This window comes from Garra rufa, chromosome 21 (genome assembly GCF_049309525.1).
Source record: "Garra rufa chromosome 21, GarRuf1.0, whole genome shotgun sequence".
In the NCBI taxonomy this organism is placed as follows: Eukaryota; Metazoa; Chordata; class Actinopteri; order Cypriniformes; family Cyprinidae; genus Garra; species Garra rufa.
In genome coordinates, this window is record NC_133381.1 from 36,856,921 (window position 1) to 36,876,274 (window position 19,354).

Genomic DNA, 19,354 nt, shown 5'->3' on the forward strand with positions numbered 1-19,354 from the left:
ACAATATATTTTTTATAGCCCACATACTAATAACTGCCTAGATATTTTATGTAGCCTAATTTGCGCGCATTGAGGAGTCGCTCTCTAAACGCGGGATTTACCAATTGCTTTTGAATGCGCGTCTGCATTTTACTTTTGGTTTCGTTTTAACGATCTTGCGAGACTCTCAAAGGCGCTGAGCGTGCATTCTACAATAAAAGAGATTATTATAACAAAACCATTTGAAATATGAGAGGACACAAACAGGATTTTGAAAAGCACATAATCACCGAACCTCACCAGATCCTCCTCTATCGGCGAGCATCCGTTATAAAACACTCACAAGACATTAATTTGGACAAATGTATTTAAATTGCACGCAAAAATACAATAGGGATCAGAGTCCAGAGCGCGCATAGTTTGTGAATCATTAGCGGACTTATGCGTGCCTAATGTAAGATTCTTATATGCACGAGTGTTAGGTACGCTCAAGACAAGTTTGTTATTATTACTCGAATCCTGTAAAGTACATTAGCGCTACGGTATTGCTTCATGCATGTAGCCAAGACGTTCAGCCATTCAGTCTGTATTTAACAGTGCGTCGAGTCCGAAGCAATCAATCACAGAACAAGACAGAGGCCGTGCTTTGATCATTTTTTATTTAGCTATAATACAATGAAATTAAACAATTAAAGGGATAATATTTAAATTCATTTTAAGATATCTCGCGGCCCCCCTGGAGGATCACTGAGGCCCCCTGGTGGGAACCACTGGCCTAAAATATACTAAGTGTTACTCGTCGTAATTGCATTTTTACTAGTAAGAATTGAATTAGAGTGCTCTATAATTTAATTCCTACTAGTAACAATGCCAATTAGAGAGCTCTCTAATTCAATTCTTACTAGTAACAATATTAATTAAAGAGCTCTCTAATTCAATTCTTACTAGTAACAATTCCAATTACAGAGCTCTACAAATGAATTTTTACTAGTCATATATTGCCACTGACTTCCTTTCATTTTTATTTACAGAGCTTTACAACAGAATTTTTACTAGGAATTTCAATTAGAGAGCTCTACAACTGAATTCTTACTAGTAACAATTACAATTAGAGAGCTCTCTAAATCAATATTTACTAGTAATAATTCCAATTAGAGAGCACTCTAATTCAGTTTTTACTAGTAACAATTCTGATTAGAACTCTATAATTAAATTTTTACAGTAAAAAAACACATTAAAGATATGCTTAACTGCAGAGCTCCGTAATTGAATTAAAGAGCTCTCTAATTCAGTTCTTGCTAGTAACAATTAAATTAGAGAGCTCTCTAATCGGAATTCTTACTAGTAAAGACTGAATTAGAGAGCTCTTTAATTGGAATTATTACTAGTAAAAATTGATTTAGAGAGCTCTCTAATTGTAATTCTTCCTAGTAAATATTATGTTGTAGAGCTCTGTAATTAAAAATTAATGGGAGTCAATGGAGACATATGACTAGTAAAAATTATGTTGTAGAGCTCTCTAATTGGAATTGTTAGTAGGAATTGAATTAGAGAGCTCTGTAATTGGAATTTTTACTAGTAGGAACTGAATTATAGAGCTCTCTAATTAAATTGTTACTAATAAAAATGCAATTACGATGAGTAACGCATAGTATATTTAAGGCTAAAACGGCTTGCCATAATCTGTATTTAGAACAGATGTGTGACAGATACACTACAAGGCTGACATTAAAACCTTAAACAGTGATACAAATCTTCACACAATGTTGCTTTTATATGGCAAGCTGTTTTAGCCTAAAATATACTAAGTGTTACTCGTTGTAATTGCATTTTTACTAGTAAAAATTGAATTAGAGAGCTCCTACTAGTAACAATGCCAATTAGAGAGCTCTCTAATTCAGTTCTTTCTAGTAACAATATTAACTAAAGAGCTCTCTAATTCAATTCTTACTAGTAACAATTCCAATTGGAGAGCTCTACAAATGAATTTTTACTAGTCATATGTCTCTATTGAGTAACACATTTTAGGCTAAAACGGCTTGCCATACTTTTATTGAATCAAATTTACATCATACATCAACTTTTAACATCATAAAACTTTTTTAACGCGTGACTTCACCACAGAAAGCGTCTGAATAAAAACAGTAATTTCTATTTGTTTAAAAATGACACCCTTGATGTTTAGGTGACTGAAACATAAATGGATATTAATAGTATCTAACGTTGCAATGATATTTGGCAAGTATACACTATGTAACAGTTTAATAGACCCTAGACTACAAAACCAGACAGGTCAATTTTTTAAAACTGAGATTTAATAATAATAATAATAATAATAAATAAATAAGCTTTTTATTAATGTATAGTTTGTTAGGATAACACAATATTTGGCCGAGATACAACAATTAAAAAATCTGAGGGTGCAAAAAAAAATTGCCTTTAAAGTTGTCCAAATGCATATCACTAATCAAAAATTAGGTTTTGATAGTAGGACATTTTCAAAATATCTTACTTATTATCCTAACGATTTTTGGCATAAAAAAAAGATCATTTTGACACATACAATGTGTTGTTGGCTATTGCTACAAATATACTGATGCTGCTTAAGATGGGTTTTGTGGTCCAGGGTCACATATGATAAATTAGGTACTAGACGATTTCAGAACATTTTTGGACTTGTCCAGTATGAATAAGTAGTCTGAAAAAAATTCAACTTGGCAAAAAAGAGCTAACACTTCCAAAAGGTCAAATAACTTCTTATTTTATGTAAACTATCACAGTGAATTTGAGATTAATATCGAATAAGATTATATTAGCTGAACAAATACCTTGCAAATAAATAGATATACAATAATAATAATAATATAAAAACACTATTCACTAGCAAATGGGAAGCATAATCAATTAAAAAAGGAAATGTCCAGTGATACTATCATGCACATGGCTAAACCACATTCTATTTTTTATATTATTAAAAAATGCTAACTAGTAGCTACAGTTTAAAAAGCACATTTTAGACACCGTAAGTCAACGGCAGTTTATTCATTAACTACTGCACAGCAGTAGGTTATTTAAATTGCTATTAATTCAGCAGAGAGAAGACAAACTGTACTGTACAAACTATTACTTAGAAGCACTGTCCTGGGCAACTGTGAAAGGGGAGAACACTATATGTTTTCCCCCTGGCCCTTTGAATTTAAGCAACAGATTACATCTACATCTCATTATTGATTAATCAGTCAAACTAATTTGGATTCCTCGTTGCGCCTCAGAAATTCTATGGTTACTGTGTAACAGACCACCAGTGTAAGCATCCTGTTTGTTGTCATGATAACAAAGTGGCGAGGGATACTAGGTCTCCGGTCATTGTATGGTACAGCGCTCATGGCTCTGCTCTTCACTGGCCGGGCTGCTGGGGGTCTGGGATTTTCTTTTGCCTTTAGATGGAGCAGCTGAACCGTGATCTATAATGTGCTGTAGTAGGTCTTTACTCTCGCTAGGTGGCAGGTTGTAGAAAAAATACTGAGGTGCCATCTGAATGAACCTGTCACAAGCAAACAGCAAAAGAAAGCATATTATTACAAAGCACAGAATAACAAATCGATTAAATGGTTAAAAGAAAAAGAGTAAATGGCTTGCCAGCCTTAATTAAAATAAATGACTTAATTAAACCTTCAGAAGTCATTTTTAAATGAAACAAAAATAATTTATTAAATTATAAAAGACTGTAAGCTAAAAAAAATAAAAAAATAAAAAGAAATTACATGTTTGGAGGAAAACACTCAAGAATTTTTCTCCGTAGAGTTGACTTCAATGGAGATGTATACACTTTTTAACCACAAATGATTGTCTTGCACTAGCTCGACATCATGTATTATGTAGTCACGTTGGAAAGGTCACATGTGAACATCCAAAAAAAGTCAAACCTCCTTTATAAAAAAAAATGTAAAACAACAATGGCGGACAATTTTGAAGTTGGAGGAGAAAATAAGATGCAGTTTTTTTTACCCTATACCCTCCCTTTTTGAACCAAAGTACATAGACGAAGAACTAACCAGGCATGACCTTTCCAACTTGATTACATAATGTGTAAAGTCCTAGATGCGCATTGCAGAATTAGTGCAAGACATGCATTTGTGGTTAAAAAGTATACTAAAAGTATATATGTTTTTGTATAAAAAAAGCTTTTTCTTTAGATAAGATCCTTATTTCTTAGCTGGGATCGTGTAGAGCCCTTTGAAGCTGCAATAAAACTGAAATTTGAACCTTTAACCCGTTGATCCACATTGAATTCCACTATATGGAGAAAAATCCTGGAATGTTTTCCTCAAAAATGAACATCTTGGATGACATGGGGGTGAGTAAATTACCAGGATATTTTATTCTGGAAGTGAACAAATCCTTTAATGGTCATTTCGAATTAAGTGCATGTTTTGAATAAAACTAATTTATAGGTTCTATGAGAGGAAATGAGGGAGGGAAGATTTAAAAAAACAGATACATGTAGACATAAATCATTAATATTTTATATGAACAAAGTATACTAATAAGTGCGAATTCTGTCATGATTTATCTATTTTACGTTATTTTCTTAGTCCCGTTTCATTATTTATTTATGGCACTGAAGGAGTTTCTCCGTGTGGATTGAACTTGATATTCGGGGGATTTAGAAAATCTATGCACTGCAAAAAGTGCTTTTCTTACTTAGATTTTTTGTCTTGTTTCCAGCCAAAATATCAAAAAATTCTTAAATCAAGAAGGATTTTCTAGAAGAATAAAAATAATTTTTACAAGCAAAATAATCTGCCAATGGGGTAAGCAAAAAAATCTTATTTCGAACAGAAAACAAGATTATATTTCATATACCATTGGCAGATTATTTTGCTTGTTACAAGCAAAAATTTTGACTTGTTTTTTTCTGAAAACAAGACAATAATTTGTACTTGTCTAGAAAATCCTTCTTGATTTAAGAATTTTTTGATATTTTGGCTGGAAACAACAACATCGCCACCTGTAAGCTCTTCCAGTACACTGCAAAAAATGCTTTTCTTACTTAGATTTTTTGTCTTGTTTCCAGCCAAAATATCAAAAAATTCTTAAATCAAGAAGGATTTTCTAGAAGAATAAAAATTATTTTTACAAGCAAAATAATCTGCCAATGGGGTAAGCAAAAAAATCTTATTTCGAACAGAAAACAAGATTATATTTCATATACCATTGGCAGATTATTTTGCTTGTTACAAGCAAAAATTTTGACTTGTTTTTTTCTGAAAACAAGACAATAATTTGTACTTGTCTAGAAACTCCTTCTTGATTTAAGAATTTTTTGATATTTTGGCTGGAAACAACAACATTGCCACCTGTAAGCTCTTCCAGTACACTGCAAAAAATGCTTTTCTTACTTAGATTTTTTGTCTTGTTTCCAGCCAAAATATCTAAAACTTCTTAAATCAAGAAGGATTTTCTAGGTGAGTAAAAATGATTTTCTTGTTTTCAGAAAAAAATAGTCAAAATTAAGTGATTTTTTTCAATAACGTAAATATTTCATGGGTTTTCTACTACACATTTCAGTAAGAGACATGATTTACGTTATATACAAATTCATATGAAATCAGCACCTCGTAAAATAGTTATGTTTTCTCACAAGATACATTTGCTCTATCACAAGCAGACAAACTACTGCCAAGTACTGCAGCTTTTGTTTTTTGGGAATTATTATAGCTAAATTAGCTCAGACACTTTCTGAAACAAATACAGCTGGAGATTTTTTCTTTGTGAGTTTTAACTTTTCTAATCTAGACAAACCAGATGACAAATCCAGTACGTACTCATGTGCTGAGATCTGAGAGACGGTTCTGATACAGTTGTTCTCTGACAGCGTGTGCTCATGGTACAGAACCCATTCCGGCAGGTTCTTCTTGTGCATCTCGGTTCCGTAGCCAGAGAGTGGATGGATCTGAGCCACATGTTTATGGGTCAGCATGAAGTAATTCCCTGACCCGTCAATGTCCCTCGCCACCTGGAAAACCCCAGACGGAGATTAAACAATTGAAAATGCATTAGAACAGTTTTTTAGACACACTGAACACACGTAAACCACTGTGCCATTTACTAATCTGCTTTAATCACAGACGTTTCTCTCCCAGTGCAATTATTTGCAAAGAAAACTAGTGCACCGTTGTGCATTAACACAGTGCACTTTGGAAAGAGATTAATCCTCTTTCTAGTTCAGTTTTAGAGAGACTCTGATTTTTGAAGATTAGGCAGTTGCTTTAGTACAATACACAACAATTAACATTTTTCAAAGTGTTTTATTATCAGTGTTGGGGGTAATGCATTACAAGTTTTTCCCTCATTTATTGATTGAAAGCTCTTCTGTCCCCATGTTGAGAAAAATCAAGAGTAAGATGTTACTTTTGTTCTAAAATAAATGTGACAATGCATTAATTCATCTCACTTACAAAAAAAAGATTGAGTACTCCTCAGAATGAATTAAAACAGTGAAATGCAACTCAGAATATGACACAAACCTGCAAAAATTAAGTTAAACAATACAAATATCCTTTCTGAATTCTGAATTCAATCCTATTTTATTAACCACAGTCTTTGCTGCTGACCTTCGATGATCCAATTCAACCGTACTAATAAGCAAAAAATTACTCAAGATAAACTAACCTTTGTTCTTCTTTTTTATTGCTTTTTATTAGGCTTTTGGTGTGAAAAGGCTTTGGCATTTGCCAAAAATAGAACTTTTTATATCAAAAACAAACAAGCAAGCCAGCCTGCCCAGATTTAAAAAGTAACGTAACGCATTACTTTCCATAAAAAGTAACTACGTAACAAATTACTTTTTACTTTTAGAGAGTAATGCAATATTGTCATGCATTACTTTTAAGGCGAGACACTGCAGGTGAATAGGGTAAAAAAAATAACTTATAATTATTACCTTACTTACCCAGTTGATTGAATTAACAACGAAAATGTTAAGTTTAAATATGCAAATGAGCCATTATTTAATGAAGTATGTGCTACTTTGCATACATTTCTAGTACAAAAATCTAAACACTGGATGAAGTCAGTTTCTAAATTCTTGTTAAATTTTTCACAGAGGGAATTTTGGGTATCTCATTTTGTCACAACGTAATTCAGAAAAAACTTAGAACAGACAGGAAACCATATTTTTAAAAATCTTTTGGATATAAAATCAAGCAAATTATATATGAACAAATCGCTCTGTAAAAACCTCCAGGATATAGACAGGAATAAAAGTGTAAAGTTTGGTGTGTGTAAGTGCCACTGAAGTGGAGATTTATGGCTCAGTGTAGGAGAAAAAACTCATTGTGTGAAAACGGCCTTTAAAAATATGCACTGTAATTGAAATCAATTGACACAAATGGATAAAGTCCTATAAAAGAAACACTTTTTTGGATGCATAAAAACACTATGAAAAACCAAAAAGACCAAAATCTCCAAATTGATAGGTGCATGAAAAAAACGTGTTTTTGCCAGCAGTTTCTCCCCTTAAAAGTAACTTTTCCCACCACTGTTTATTATGTATATAATTTCTATACACACCTGCATGAAGAAGCCAGCTAGTAGGGCACGTTTGATGTTCAAGCTGTTGCTTTTGGAGCCAAACGCAGGAAAGGACACTGGCAGCTCTAGCCGTTTCAAGATTTCTGCTAGCTCAGAGCGTATCGCATCTGCTGTCTGAAGAGCAGACAGACTGAGGAACTGGTCTTCACACCATCGTTCCACATTAGAGTCTGAAATACAAATGTGAATGCGAATTCAACACTTTTTGTATTATACTGGATAGATTTTGTTTGCTGTCCTGTTTATTTTACAATAATTGACATGCATATGTGCTTTAATACACAAAAATCACTTACATGGCCCTTCCTTAGCATATTTGTAGGCATTAAAGATGTTAATAAGGGTGAAGTGGTCTCCCTCTGCATGCTGGAAGCTCTGATGACACAGTAAGGCCTTCTGTCTCAGTTCCACTGGAGGCGTAAGGAAACTGCTTGGAGCTAAATTACAAATAGAAAGAGTTTTATAATCAATCATAAATGCATTTTTTTAAATATTTTTAGTAGTAATAATAAGATTTTTATATAAAATATAAAATAATAATTTTATTTTATATGTAATATTTAAATGTTTGTTTAAATTGAAGGTACAACAACAGTGATCTGATCCAAATAGATCCAAAAATAACTGAATGGAACATTGTAAATGCAGACACATGGTGATACACCTGTTGGGTGGATTGTACTGAGACAGGATTACCTGTTAGCATGGCAGCGATGGTCAGCACTTCGCTCACACAGTCAAATTCGCAAGACGCAAGCAAAGTCTTAGCCATCTGTGGCTCCAGAGGAAACTCTGACATGATAATTCCAATCTCGGACAGATTTCCGTCATCATCCAAAGCAGCAAGATAGTCGAGTTCCTCTAAAGCTTGCATCAGGCCTTCTGGATCTACGGTAGAGAGAATAAAATATTTAATATATTTCAAAATCTTAAAAGTGTGCTATTATTCTATTGTAGAAATAATATCATTAAAAATTATATATATATATATATATATATATATATTTTATTGCCTAAATAAAAAAAAACTTTTAAAACCCAGTTTTATCATTGGTAACTAGAACTAAATCTGTTAAAATTGAAATAAAATAGAAATATCAGATCATAAACTTACATTTTTTTAACTAAAATAAAAAATGCTGCTTTGACAACTAACTGAAGAGGAAATACTATACTAAAACTAAAACTGAAATAAAAATGATAGAAATTATGACTTAAATCATAATAACGTGATAAAACATTTAAATTATGACTTAAAAAGTCTAAATGATAAGCTTACAAGTCAAAATTTAAATGGGCTTCCATATAATTTCGACTTTTTAAGGCATTTTTTTTTTCTTACGTGGCGGAAATGGGCTTAAATGGGAAATTAAGTCACTGGTAGAGTCAATTTTGACTTTTTATCTCATAATTTCAACTTTTTAATTTTATAATTTCAACTTTTTATCTAATAATTATGACTTTTTATCTCATAATTTCGACTTTTTAAGGCATGAATTGTTTTCTTACGTGGCGGAAATGGGCTTAAATGGGAAATTATAACTTAAAAAGTCAAAATTATGACTTTACAAGTCGAAATTGAAATGGGCTTTCTTACAGTTTTGACATTTTATGGCATGTTTATGAAATCATTAAGTGAATTTCGACTTTTTAAGGCATGAATTTTTTTTCTCAAAATTATGACTTTACAAGTTGAAATTTAAATGGGCTTCCATATAATTTCGACTTTTGAAGGCATTATTTTTTTCTTACGTGGCGGAAATGGGCTTAAATTGGAAATTAAGTCACTGATAGAGTCAATTTTGACTTTTTAATTTTATAATTTCAACTTTTTATCTAATAATTATGACTTTTTATCTCATAATTTCGACGTTTTAAGGCATTTTTTTTTCTTACGTGACAAAAATGGGCTTAAATGGGAAATTATGACTTAAAAAGTCAAAATTATGACTTTACAAGCTGAAATTGAAATGGGCTTCCTTATAGTTTTGACTTTTTATGGCATGTGTATGAAGTCATTAAGTCAATTTTGACTTTTTAATCTCAGTTTCAATTTTTTTTATCTCATAATTTCGATTTAGTAAATTATAATTTCAAAATGTGGCAGAAATGGTCTTAAATAGGAAATTATAACTTAAAAAGTCAAAATTATGACTTTACAAGTCGAAATTGAAATGGGCTTTCTTATAGTTTTGACATTTTATGGCATGTTTATGAAATCATTAAGTGAATTTCGACTTTTTAAGGCATAAATTTTTTTTCTCAAAATTATGACTTTACAAGTTGAAATTGAAATGGGCTTTCTTATAGTTTTGACATTTTATGGCATGTTTATGAAATCATTAAGTGAATTTCGACTTTTGAAGGCATTATTTTTTTTCTTACGTGGCAGAAGTGCGCTTAAATGGGAAATTATGACTTAAAAATTCAAAATTCGAAATTGAAGTGGGCTTCCTTATAGTTTCGACTTGATATGAAATCATTAAGTCAATTTCGACTTATTCTCTTTATCTCATAATTTCAGCTTTTTATCTCATAATTTCGATTTAGTAAATCATAATTTCAAAATGTATAAAAATTCGACTTAAGTATAAGTCATATAATTTCGACTTTTTAAGGCATGAATTTTTTCTAAAAAATTTTTTCTCAAAATTATGACTTTACAAGTTGAAATTTAAATGGGCTTCCATATAATTTCGACTTTTGAAGGCATTATTTTTTTCTTACGTGGCGGAAATGGGCTTAAATGGGAAATTAAGTCACTGGTAGAGTCAATTTTCACTTTTTATCTAATAATTATGACTTTTTATCTCATAATTTCGACGTTTTAAGGCATATTTTTTTCTTACGTGACAAAAATGGGCTTAAATGGGAAATTATGACTTAAAAAGTCAAAATTATGACTTTACAAGCTGAAATTGAAATGGGCTTCCTTATAGTTTTGACTTTTTATGGCATGTGTATGAAGTCATTAAGTCAATTTTGACTTTTTAATCTCAGTTTCAATTTTTTTTTATCTCATAATTTCGATTTAGTAAATTATAATTTCAAAATGTGGCAGAAATGGTCTTAAATGGAAAATTATAACTTAAAAAGTCAAAATTATGACTTTACAAGTCGAAATTGAAATGGGCTTTCTTATAGTTTTGACATTTTATGGCATGTTTATGAAATCATTAAGTGAATTTCGACTTTTTAAGGCATGAATTTTTTTTCTCAAAATTATGACTTTACATATTGAAATTTAAATGGGTTTCCATATAATTTAGACTTTTGAAGGCATTATTTTTTTCTTACGTGGCAGAAGTGCGCTTAAATGGGAAATTATGACTTAAAAATTCAAAATTCGAAATTGAAGTGGGCTTCCTTATAGTTTCGACTTGATATGAAATCATTAAGTCAATTTCGACTTATTCTCTTTATCTCATAATTTCAGCTTTTTATCTCATAATTTCGATTTAGTAAATCATAATTTCAAAATGTATAAAAATTCGACTTAAGTATAAGTCATATAATTTCGACTTTTTAAGGCATGAATTTTTTCTAAAAAAATTTTTCTCAAAATTATGACTTTACAAGTTGAAATTTAAATGGGCTTCCATATAATTTCGACTTTTGAAGGCATTATTTTTTTCTTACGTGGCGGAAATGGGCTTAAATGGGAAATTAAGTCACTGGTAGAGTCAATTTTCACTTTTTATCTAATAATTATGACTTTTTATCTCATAATTTCGACGTTTTAAGGCATATTTTTTTCTTACGTGACAAAAATGGGCTTAAATGGGAAATTATGACTTAAAAAGTCAAAATTATGACTTTACAAGCTGAAATTGAAATGGGCTTCCTTATAGTTTTGACTTTTTATGGCATGTGTATGAAGTCATTAAGTCAATTTTGACTTTTTAATCTCAGTTTCAATTTTTTTTTATCTCATAATTTCGATTTAGTAAATTATAATTTCAAAATGTGGCAGAAATGGTCTTAAATGGAAAATTATAACTTAAAAAGTCAAAATTATGACTTTACAAGTCGAAATTGAAATGGGCTTTCTTATAGTTTTGACATTTTATGGCATGTTTATGAAATCATTAAGTGAATTTCGACTTTTTAAGGCATGAATTTTTTTTCTCAAAATTATGACTTTACATATTGAAATTTAAATGGGTTTCCATATAATTTAGACTTTTGAAGGCATTATTTTTTTCTTACGTGGCAGAAGTGCGCTTAAATGGGAAATTATGACTTAAAAATTCAAAATTCGAAATTGAAGTGGGCTTCCTTATAGTTTCGACTTGATATGAAATCATTAAGTCAATTTCGACTTATTCTCTTTTTCTCATAATTTCAGCTTTTTATCTCATAATTTCGATTTAGTAAATCATAATTTCAAAATGTATAAAAATTCGACTTTTTAAGGCATGAATTGTTTTCTTACGTGGCCTGGTTTCTGATCTAAATAAAAATTAGCAAATACATTTTTGTTAATTTCAATAAAATACGAACAAAACATTATTATGAGTCGTTAAAATTATAGGTGATTGTAAAAACCACCTGAGCAAGTATTATTGTGGGAATAAGTCCACAGGTTATCAACTTATCATCAATGCATTTTTTTATATAGAAATGCCTGTCTGACAGTGCAGACAGTAAATAGACAACAAACTCTCACTAATTTGTGGCATCATAACAAAAGCGGCTCACATATTTGCATCATGAGATAAACAAGTTCATCTAGTTCATCACACCATGTTGTTTTCGCAGAAATGCTGTTGTCGCAGCTCCACTAATGATGCTGCTCATCTGACTGGGGCGTGTTATGGAAGCAGGTTATCTCTGGAACAATGAACCCAGTCAGAGTGCTGTCGGCTCAGCTAACGCACGGCTCACCACCTCTTAATACCAGCAGTGAGCAGGACAGGCCCATCTGCACCCTTACTGTGAGCCAAGAGAACGTGGCTGATCCCAGCTTTGCTTGGCTGTTGTAAACAGCGGATCGTGAATAACTTGCTTGTGTTTAGACAGGCTGCCTACATTCATGTGAGAGATTCTACAAACCAAGTGTATGAAAAATTGAATGCGATTATCTTCAATATGTGAAAAATATACAGTTGAATCAAAAGTTTACAGCTTGCAGTAATCTGCAAAATGTTAATTAATTTTTTTTTTACCAAAATGCATGTTATTTTTTATTTAGTACTGACCTGAAAAAGATATTTCACATAAAAGATGTTTACATATGGTCCACAAGACAAAATAATAGTTGAATTTATAAAAATGACCCTGTTCAAAAGTTCTTTGATTTTTAATACTGTGTTGATCCACAGTTGTGTGGTTTTTTTTTGTTTAGTGATAGTTGTTCATGAGTCCCTTGTTTGTCCTGAACTGTTCACTGTTCTTCAGAACAATCCCACAAATTCTTTGGTTTTTTAGCATTTTTGTGTATTTGAACACCTTCCAACAATGACTGTAGGGTTTTCAAATCCATCTTTTCACACTGAGGACAACTGAGGGACTCATATGCAACTATTACAGAAGGTTCAAACGCTCACTGATGCTTCAGAAGGAAACACGATGCATTAAAATTCTGGTAGTGAAAACTTATTGAATTTGAAGATCAGAGTAAATTTAACATATTTCGTCTTCGGGGAAACATGTAAATATCTTCTGTAGCTTCTGAAGGGCTGTACTAAATGAAAAAAATATTATATTTATGCAAAATAAGAAATTCTATTTATTCCATTCAAAAGTTTTCACCCCCCGGCTCTAATGCATCGTGTTTCCTTCTGAAGCATCAGTGAGTGTTTGAAACTTCTGTAATAGTTGCATATGAGTCCCTCAGTTGTCCTCAGTGTGAAAAGATGGATCTTAAAATTATGCAGTCATTGTTGGAAAGGGTTCAAATACACAAAAATGCTGAAAAACCAAAGAATTTGTGAAAATGATCATTTTCATTTGTGAGTGAACTATTCCTTTAAAGAGATTTGATAAATTGATGTATCTCACCTGGTCTGTCAATGAAGTCACAGTGGCTCAGTCCAGCTATTTCCATGCGCTTCAGGAAGAGCACAGTGGACGTGATGTCAGACTCAAGAATATGTGCGACGCTCTCAGCAGGAAGTGACGTGTCCTCTTGATACAAACAGAAACACTTGCCTGCAGAAATAAACCATTTCAGGCATATGATTCAATGCTTGTTTTAAGTAAACATGCCATTCAATAGTTTGGGGTTGGTAACACTTTTTAAATGTTTTTGTCCATGTTCATCAAGACTGCATTTATTTGATAAAAAAATCAGTAATCAATTATATTGTGAAATATTACAATTTAAAAGAATTGTTTTCTAATTTAATATATTATTAAATGTTATTTATTACTGTGTTGGGAAAGATGAATTTTCAGCATCATTACTGCAGTCCTCAGTGTCACATGACACTTCAGAAATCAATCTAATATGCTGATTTGCTGCTCAAGAAACATTTATAATTATGTTGAAATTAATGTTTAAACAGCTGTGTTGCTTAAAGGAGAAGTTCACTTCCAGAACAAACATGTACAGATAATTTACTCACCCCCTTGTCATTTTGAGAAAAACATTTTAGGATTTTTGTCTATATAGTGGACTTCAATGGTGCCCTGAGTTTGAACTTCCAAAATGCAGTTTAAATGCAGCTTCAAAGGGCTCTAAACAATCCCAGCCGAGGAAGAAGGGTCTTATCTAGCAAAACGGTTATTTTTACACTGCTTTCTAAAAAACAATTGGCAATTTATATACTTTTTAACATTAAATGCTTGTCTTGTCTAGCTCTGCGTAAACTCTGTGTATTCCGGTTCAAGACAGTTAGGGTATGTCGAAAAACTCCCATCTCATTTTCTCCTCCAACTTCAAAATTGTCCTACACTGCTGCAGAAGAATCAACCCAGTGTTTACAAAGTGAACATGCAAAGACAATCAAACTGCCTTTACAAAAAAAGCTAAAATATCGATGTAGGATGATTTTGAAGTTGGAGAAAAAAATCAGATGGAAGTTTTTCGACATACTCTAACTGTCATGAACCAGAATCGTTTTGCTAGATAAGACTCTTCTTCCTCGGCTGGGATTGTTTAGAGCCCTTTGAAGCTACATTTAAACTGCATTTTGGAAGTTCAAAAAAATATCTGCCCCCAAATCCTTGAACAATAATGTGTGTTGTGTATTAAAATTATGTCTTTATTTCAACATTATAAAAAGCAAAAAGTGCTCACCTGTTGGGCCTGCAAGTTGTTTGCGGCTCTCAGCTTGGCTCTTGCTGATTGGTCGAATAACAATGGAATTGGCTCTGATTCTAGGATTGTACACCTGTCACAATAAAACATCACTGTTTCATGCCCACCAATCAAAATGTATACAATATATAACACAGAGCTCATTATACGCAATAGTCTATTAAGGCTAAAATAAAAACACGAAATCACTACGTACATATCGTTTTTGCACTCCAGCATCAATCACAAAGCGAATACTGTGAACGGCCCAAAACAAGTCTTCACTGGGGCTGCAGGTGAGGAAGACTTTCCTACTCTTGCTCTCCTCAGAGAGCACTGAGAGACTGTCTCCTTGAGCAGGGCACAGAGACACGGGCACCAGCTCGCCATGAGACAATGCAAGATTGGCACCCTCTCGCCGCAAAATGGCATGGGCACATTCAATCTCCTTGAAAATGAGAAGAGAAAGAGAAGTCTCTATTAGCATGGAAATGTTTTCTGTTCTATGCCAGATTCCCTGAAGGAAGGCAAGGTGACATTTATATGACCTAAAACTAAGGATCCATTAAAATAATGATCAGGAGGTTGAGATGATAATAAAAAGTTAAAAGTAAAAGTCTTTAGTCTGTAAACTTGAGAGTACTTTATGTCTGTTTACACTTTAAATTACTAACTTATAAATAATTAATCACTACTTCTATGGTGCCCCCGAGTTTGAACTTCCAAAATGCAGCTTCAAAGGGCTCTAAACGATCACAGCCGAGGAAAGAAGGGTCTTATCTAGCAAAACGATTTTTTATATACTTTTTAACCTCAAATGCTCGTCATGTCTAGCTTGGCAAGATGAGAGTTTGAGATTAAAAAGTATATAAGTTGTAAATGTTTTTAGAAAATAACCGATCGTTTCACTAGGTAAGACCCTTATTCCTTGGCTGGGATCATTTAGAGCCCTTTAAAGCTGCATTTTGGAAGTTCAAACTCGGGGGCACCATAGAAGTCCATTATATGGAGGGAAATCCTCAAATGTTTTCCTCAAAAAACACCATTTCTTTACGACTGAAGAAAGAAAGACATGAACATCTTGGATGACAAGGGGGTGAGTACACTGCAAAAAATGCTTTTCTTACTTAGATTTTTTGCAAAATTAGCAAAATAATCTGCCAATGGGGTAAGAAAAAAAATCTTATTTCAAGCAGACAACTAGATTATTTTTCTTACCCCATTGGCAGATTATTTTGCTTGTTTTAAGCAAAAACTCACCAAATTTTGACTTGTTTTTACTAAAAACAAGACACAAATTTTTACTTGTCTAGAAAATCCTTCCTGATTCAAGAAATTTTAGATATTTTGGCTGGAAACAAGACAAAAAATCTAAGTAAGAAAAGCATTTTTTGCAGTGATACATTATCTGTACATTTTTGTTCTGAAAGTGAACTACTCCTTTAATGGTTAAATGATCTTACTTGCTCAGTTGCCAGAAACGTCACAATGTCTCCGTGCTTTTGATTCTGATGTATCTCCAGAGCCAGTCTAAGAGCAGAGCAAAGGTAATCCTTCACACCTCCTCTCCCACTTCCGTACACCACCTCGCACGGCTGCGGCCCGTCCAGCCGGATCTGAGGAACGCTTCCACAGTGGCGTAGCAGTTTCTCAGCGGAGTGAGGGGCGGTGAGGATAACCAGCCTAAGCTCTGGCCGCGTCAGGAGCACGTCTTTGAGCAGCCCGAGGAGCAGGTCTGTGCTGACGGTGCGTTCCTGGGCCTGATCAATGACCACCACGCCACACTGCTCCAACAGAGGGTCCGACATCATTTCCCGGAGCAACACATCATCTGTGCAGTATCTGCAAAGCAACAGATGCCATTGCAGGCCTCTTCAAGAGTGAAAATCTAAGACAAACTAAAATAATGAGCCGGGCGAAGACAAGCAGACGTGATTGGGTGATAATTTACTCTGGGAATTGTCAGTGTTTTCCTTAAGGTCAGTGTTTTCATTAAGTCAGACCCTCTCAGCTGTTCTAATCACTGTTCTGGCTCTTTGTTCACCAGGCTGACTTATGGCTGCTCTGAAAGCTCTGATGAAGCATATGGGCAGTATGGAAACACGGCAGCTGCCGTGGAGACCCTCAGACCGGTCCCCCTCAGCCTTTTGTTAGCTTTTATATTGTTTAGAAGGACAGGCGCCCCTGAAAAGGAGATGCACGTGTGGTGGTAATGAAGGGGGGAGGGGAAGATCGCAGAATTGAATGGAAGAAAAAGTCCAGGGAAAATGACCAAATGATGCTGCGCAGACTTTACATGCCTAGGGATCATATACGCACCTCAGTACAGTGTCATGGGAGCTGCAGGTCTGAAGTGGGATGCTGTATCCGACCTCATTGCCGATGTTGACGTCCATCTCGTCTGCCACACGAAGGGCCAGTTCAACAGTGCTCCGTTGGTGAATCTGAGTGCACACTACCATGCCGTTCTGATACTGCGCAGACAGGCAAAACTCTGCACACCACTGAGGGATCTAAATGAAGTAAACACAGAAAACCCATGCTTTAAGGCTTTTAAAAAATAAAACACTCACAAATAAGATACCTTTGATACTTTCAGTGATAAACAGGTTGCATCTACTTCATACTAAATTATATCACTGCAAAAAATGTTTTTTTTCTTACTTAGATGTTTTTTTCTTGTTTCTAGCAAAAATATCTGAAAATTCTTAAATCAAGATGGATTTCCTAGACGAGTAAAAACAGAAAAAACAAGTCAAAATTAAGTGATTTTTTTGCTTAGAACATGCAAAATATTCTGCCAATGGGGTAAGAAAAAAAAATCTTATTTCAAAAAGAAAACAAGATAATATTTCTTACCCCATTGGCAGATTATTTTGCTTGTTTCAAGCAAAAACACACTTAATTTTGACTTATTTCTGAAAACAAGATTTTTTTTACTCGTCTAGAAAACATTTTTGATTTAAGAATTTTTTGATATTTTGCCTGGAAACAAGACAAAAAATCTAAGTAAGAAAAGCATTTTTTCCAGTGATTTTACATAAAAGATAAAAGAAGCAGAATAGTGCAGTATGATGTTCACATTAAATTCAATCTACAAGTAACTTAAGTTTAAAATTCAACCCTAATTTTTTCTTTAAAATAGCAAATGAAATATTAAGATGAATATGAACTCACCTGAGTGCTTTGCCCAGTTTTAGCTGTGCCAGTCACAATCACAATCTGGCTGCTCATTAAACTATCCATAAATTCGCATTTCGCTCCCCACACCGGCAGACCCTTTCTTTCTCTTAATAGTTCGTAATATCTTGAAGAAAAAGGGAGTCCGTCGAACTGATTTAACTCCAGCAGATCATCTGCATCAATATCTTGAGCTACGCAGGTTTCGGATAGTTTCTCCACATCTGTTGATAGCTCCATCTCCATCGTTGACCTAACGTTAATGCGCCGCAAATAAATCAAACTGAACAAATAGACTGAATCACGGTCTATTAGTTATGTGACATATTTATGGTCCTAAACAGGTTACCTCCTCCGGATGAGTTTTAGCAACCCGCGCTCAGGAGATACAGAGCCTTTGTGTCATGAGTTGTCCCGCTCAGCTCACTGATGTCCGATTCGTGAACGAATTCGGATCTTTTTAATGAGTCGGATCTTTTTAATGAGTCGCTCAGAGTTGTTTTCGAGTCCGCAGCTGCTAGGAAGAGCATTTGTGACCCTGAACTACAAAACCTTATTATTAAAATGTAACCATCTAGGGGTCATCAGCGGATGCTTGGGGGCCTCAAGATGACTTAAAATTATTTAAATATTAACTCATTTTAAAAGTGTTATTTCTAGACCTGAAAAAGTGATGTATATGTATAATATGTATAATAATAATTATGTATAATAATAATAATTAAGTTCTTTAGTGTCACTCTTACTAAAACTTAAATAACATTTTATAACTTGAGTTAGACCGGAAGAAATCGCTTTTTAGCACTGCATTATATTCTTTAAAAGGTAAGGGGAAATTAAAAAATTAAATTGTTCTTAAGACAAAAAATTACCAGATTAATTTTTAAAAATTAAAATAATTTAATATTCCTGTTAAACCACGTAGAAAGAAAAATAGATGTATTACTAATTTTTATACCTGAGGTGTTACAGTACATAAAAACTGTGGTAATAATAACACAACTTCCAGATCCTTTTTAAAGCGTTTAATATGCCAGGGACCACGTGATGAATTAAAAGAATCACTGAATCGTTTTTGACCTGGTGATTTGTTCAAAAGAACCGATTCGAACTTCTAGTCATTAGCGCGCTGAATCACCGCTCATACTCACAGATTTGGAGCGGTCATGTGGTCATTTAATCCCATCACAATAGAGCCCCAACTGATGAAAATACAGGGTGAAATAAGGGTTCAGTCTCAATAACCATACATCGCTCTCATATTAAAACAACAATCACTTGCTATAATTTGAACATCTTTTGGAAACTAGTTTTGTGCAACTAAAATAAACAACTAAATCGTCCAAAGATTGTGCG

At 33.4% G+C, this 19,354-nt stretch overlaps 2 protein-coding genes across 2 annotated transcripts in view; one reads left to right on the forward strand and one right to left on the reverse strand.

The window, feature by feature from the left end:
- cgref1 (cell growth regulator with EF-hand domain 1) overlaps window positions 1–19,354 on the forward strand; it is a 314,634-nt gene that overhangs the window by 212,354 nt on the left and 82,926 nt on the right. The window lies entirely within an intron of this gene.
- On the reverse strand, window positions 629–18,394 carry LOC141295518 (putative pre-mRNA-splicing factor ATP-dependent RNA helicase DHX32). Its single transcript, XM_073826743.1, has 11 exons — window positions 17,996–18,394; window positions 17,138–17,331; window positions 16,282–16,660; window positions 15,036–15,266; window positions 14,819–14,912; window positions 13,579–13,728; window positions 8,272–8,463; window positions 7,872–8,012; window positions 7,555–7,745; window positions 5,808–5,998; window positions 629–3,523 (listed from the first exon to the last, which is right to left on the reverse strand). Exons 1-11 carry the CDS (start codon window positions 18,242–18,244, stop codon window positions 3,343–3,345), a joined length of 2,193 nt encoding a protein of 730 aa, XP_073682844.1. The 5' UTR covers window positions 18,245–18,394; the 3' UTR covers window positions 629–3,342.

Bases quoted from the DNA above. Each gene is read 5' to 3' on its own strand.
- LOC141295518 (XM_073826743.1), bottom strand. From the start codon at position 18,244: ATGGAGATGGAGCTATCAACAGATGTGGAGAAACTATCCGAAACCTGC. The intron at 15,267-16,281 runs GTAAGATCATTT...CTCATTTTCAAG, and splicing joins CGTTTCTGGCAACTGAGCAA to GAGATTGAATGTGCCCATGC. The intron at 14,913-15,035 runs GTACGTAGTGAT...TTATTGTGACAG, and splicing joins CTGGAGTGCAAAAACGATAT to GTGTACAATCCTAGAATCAG.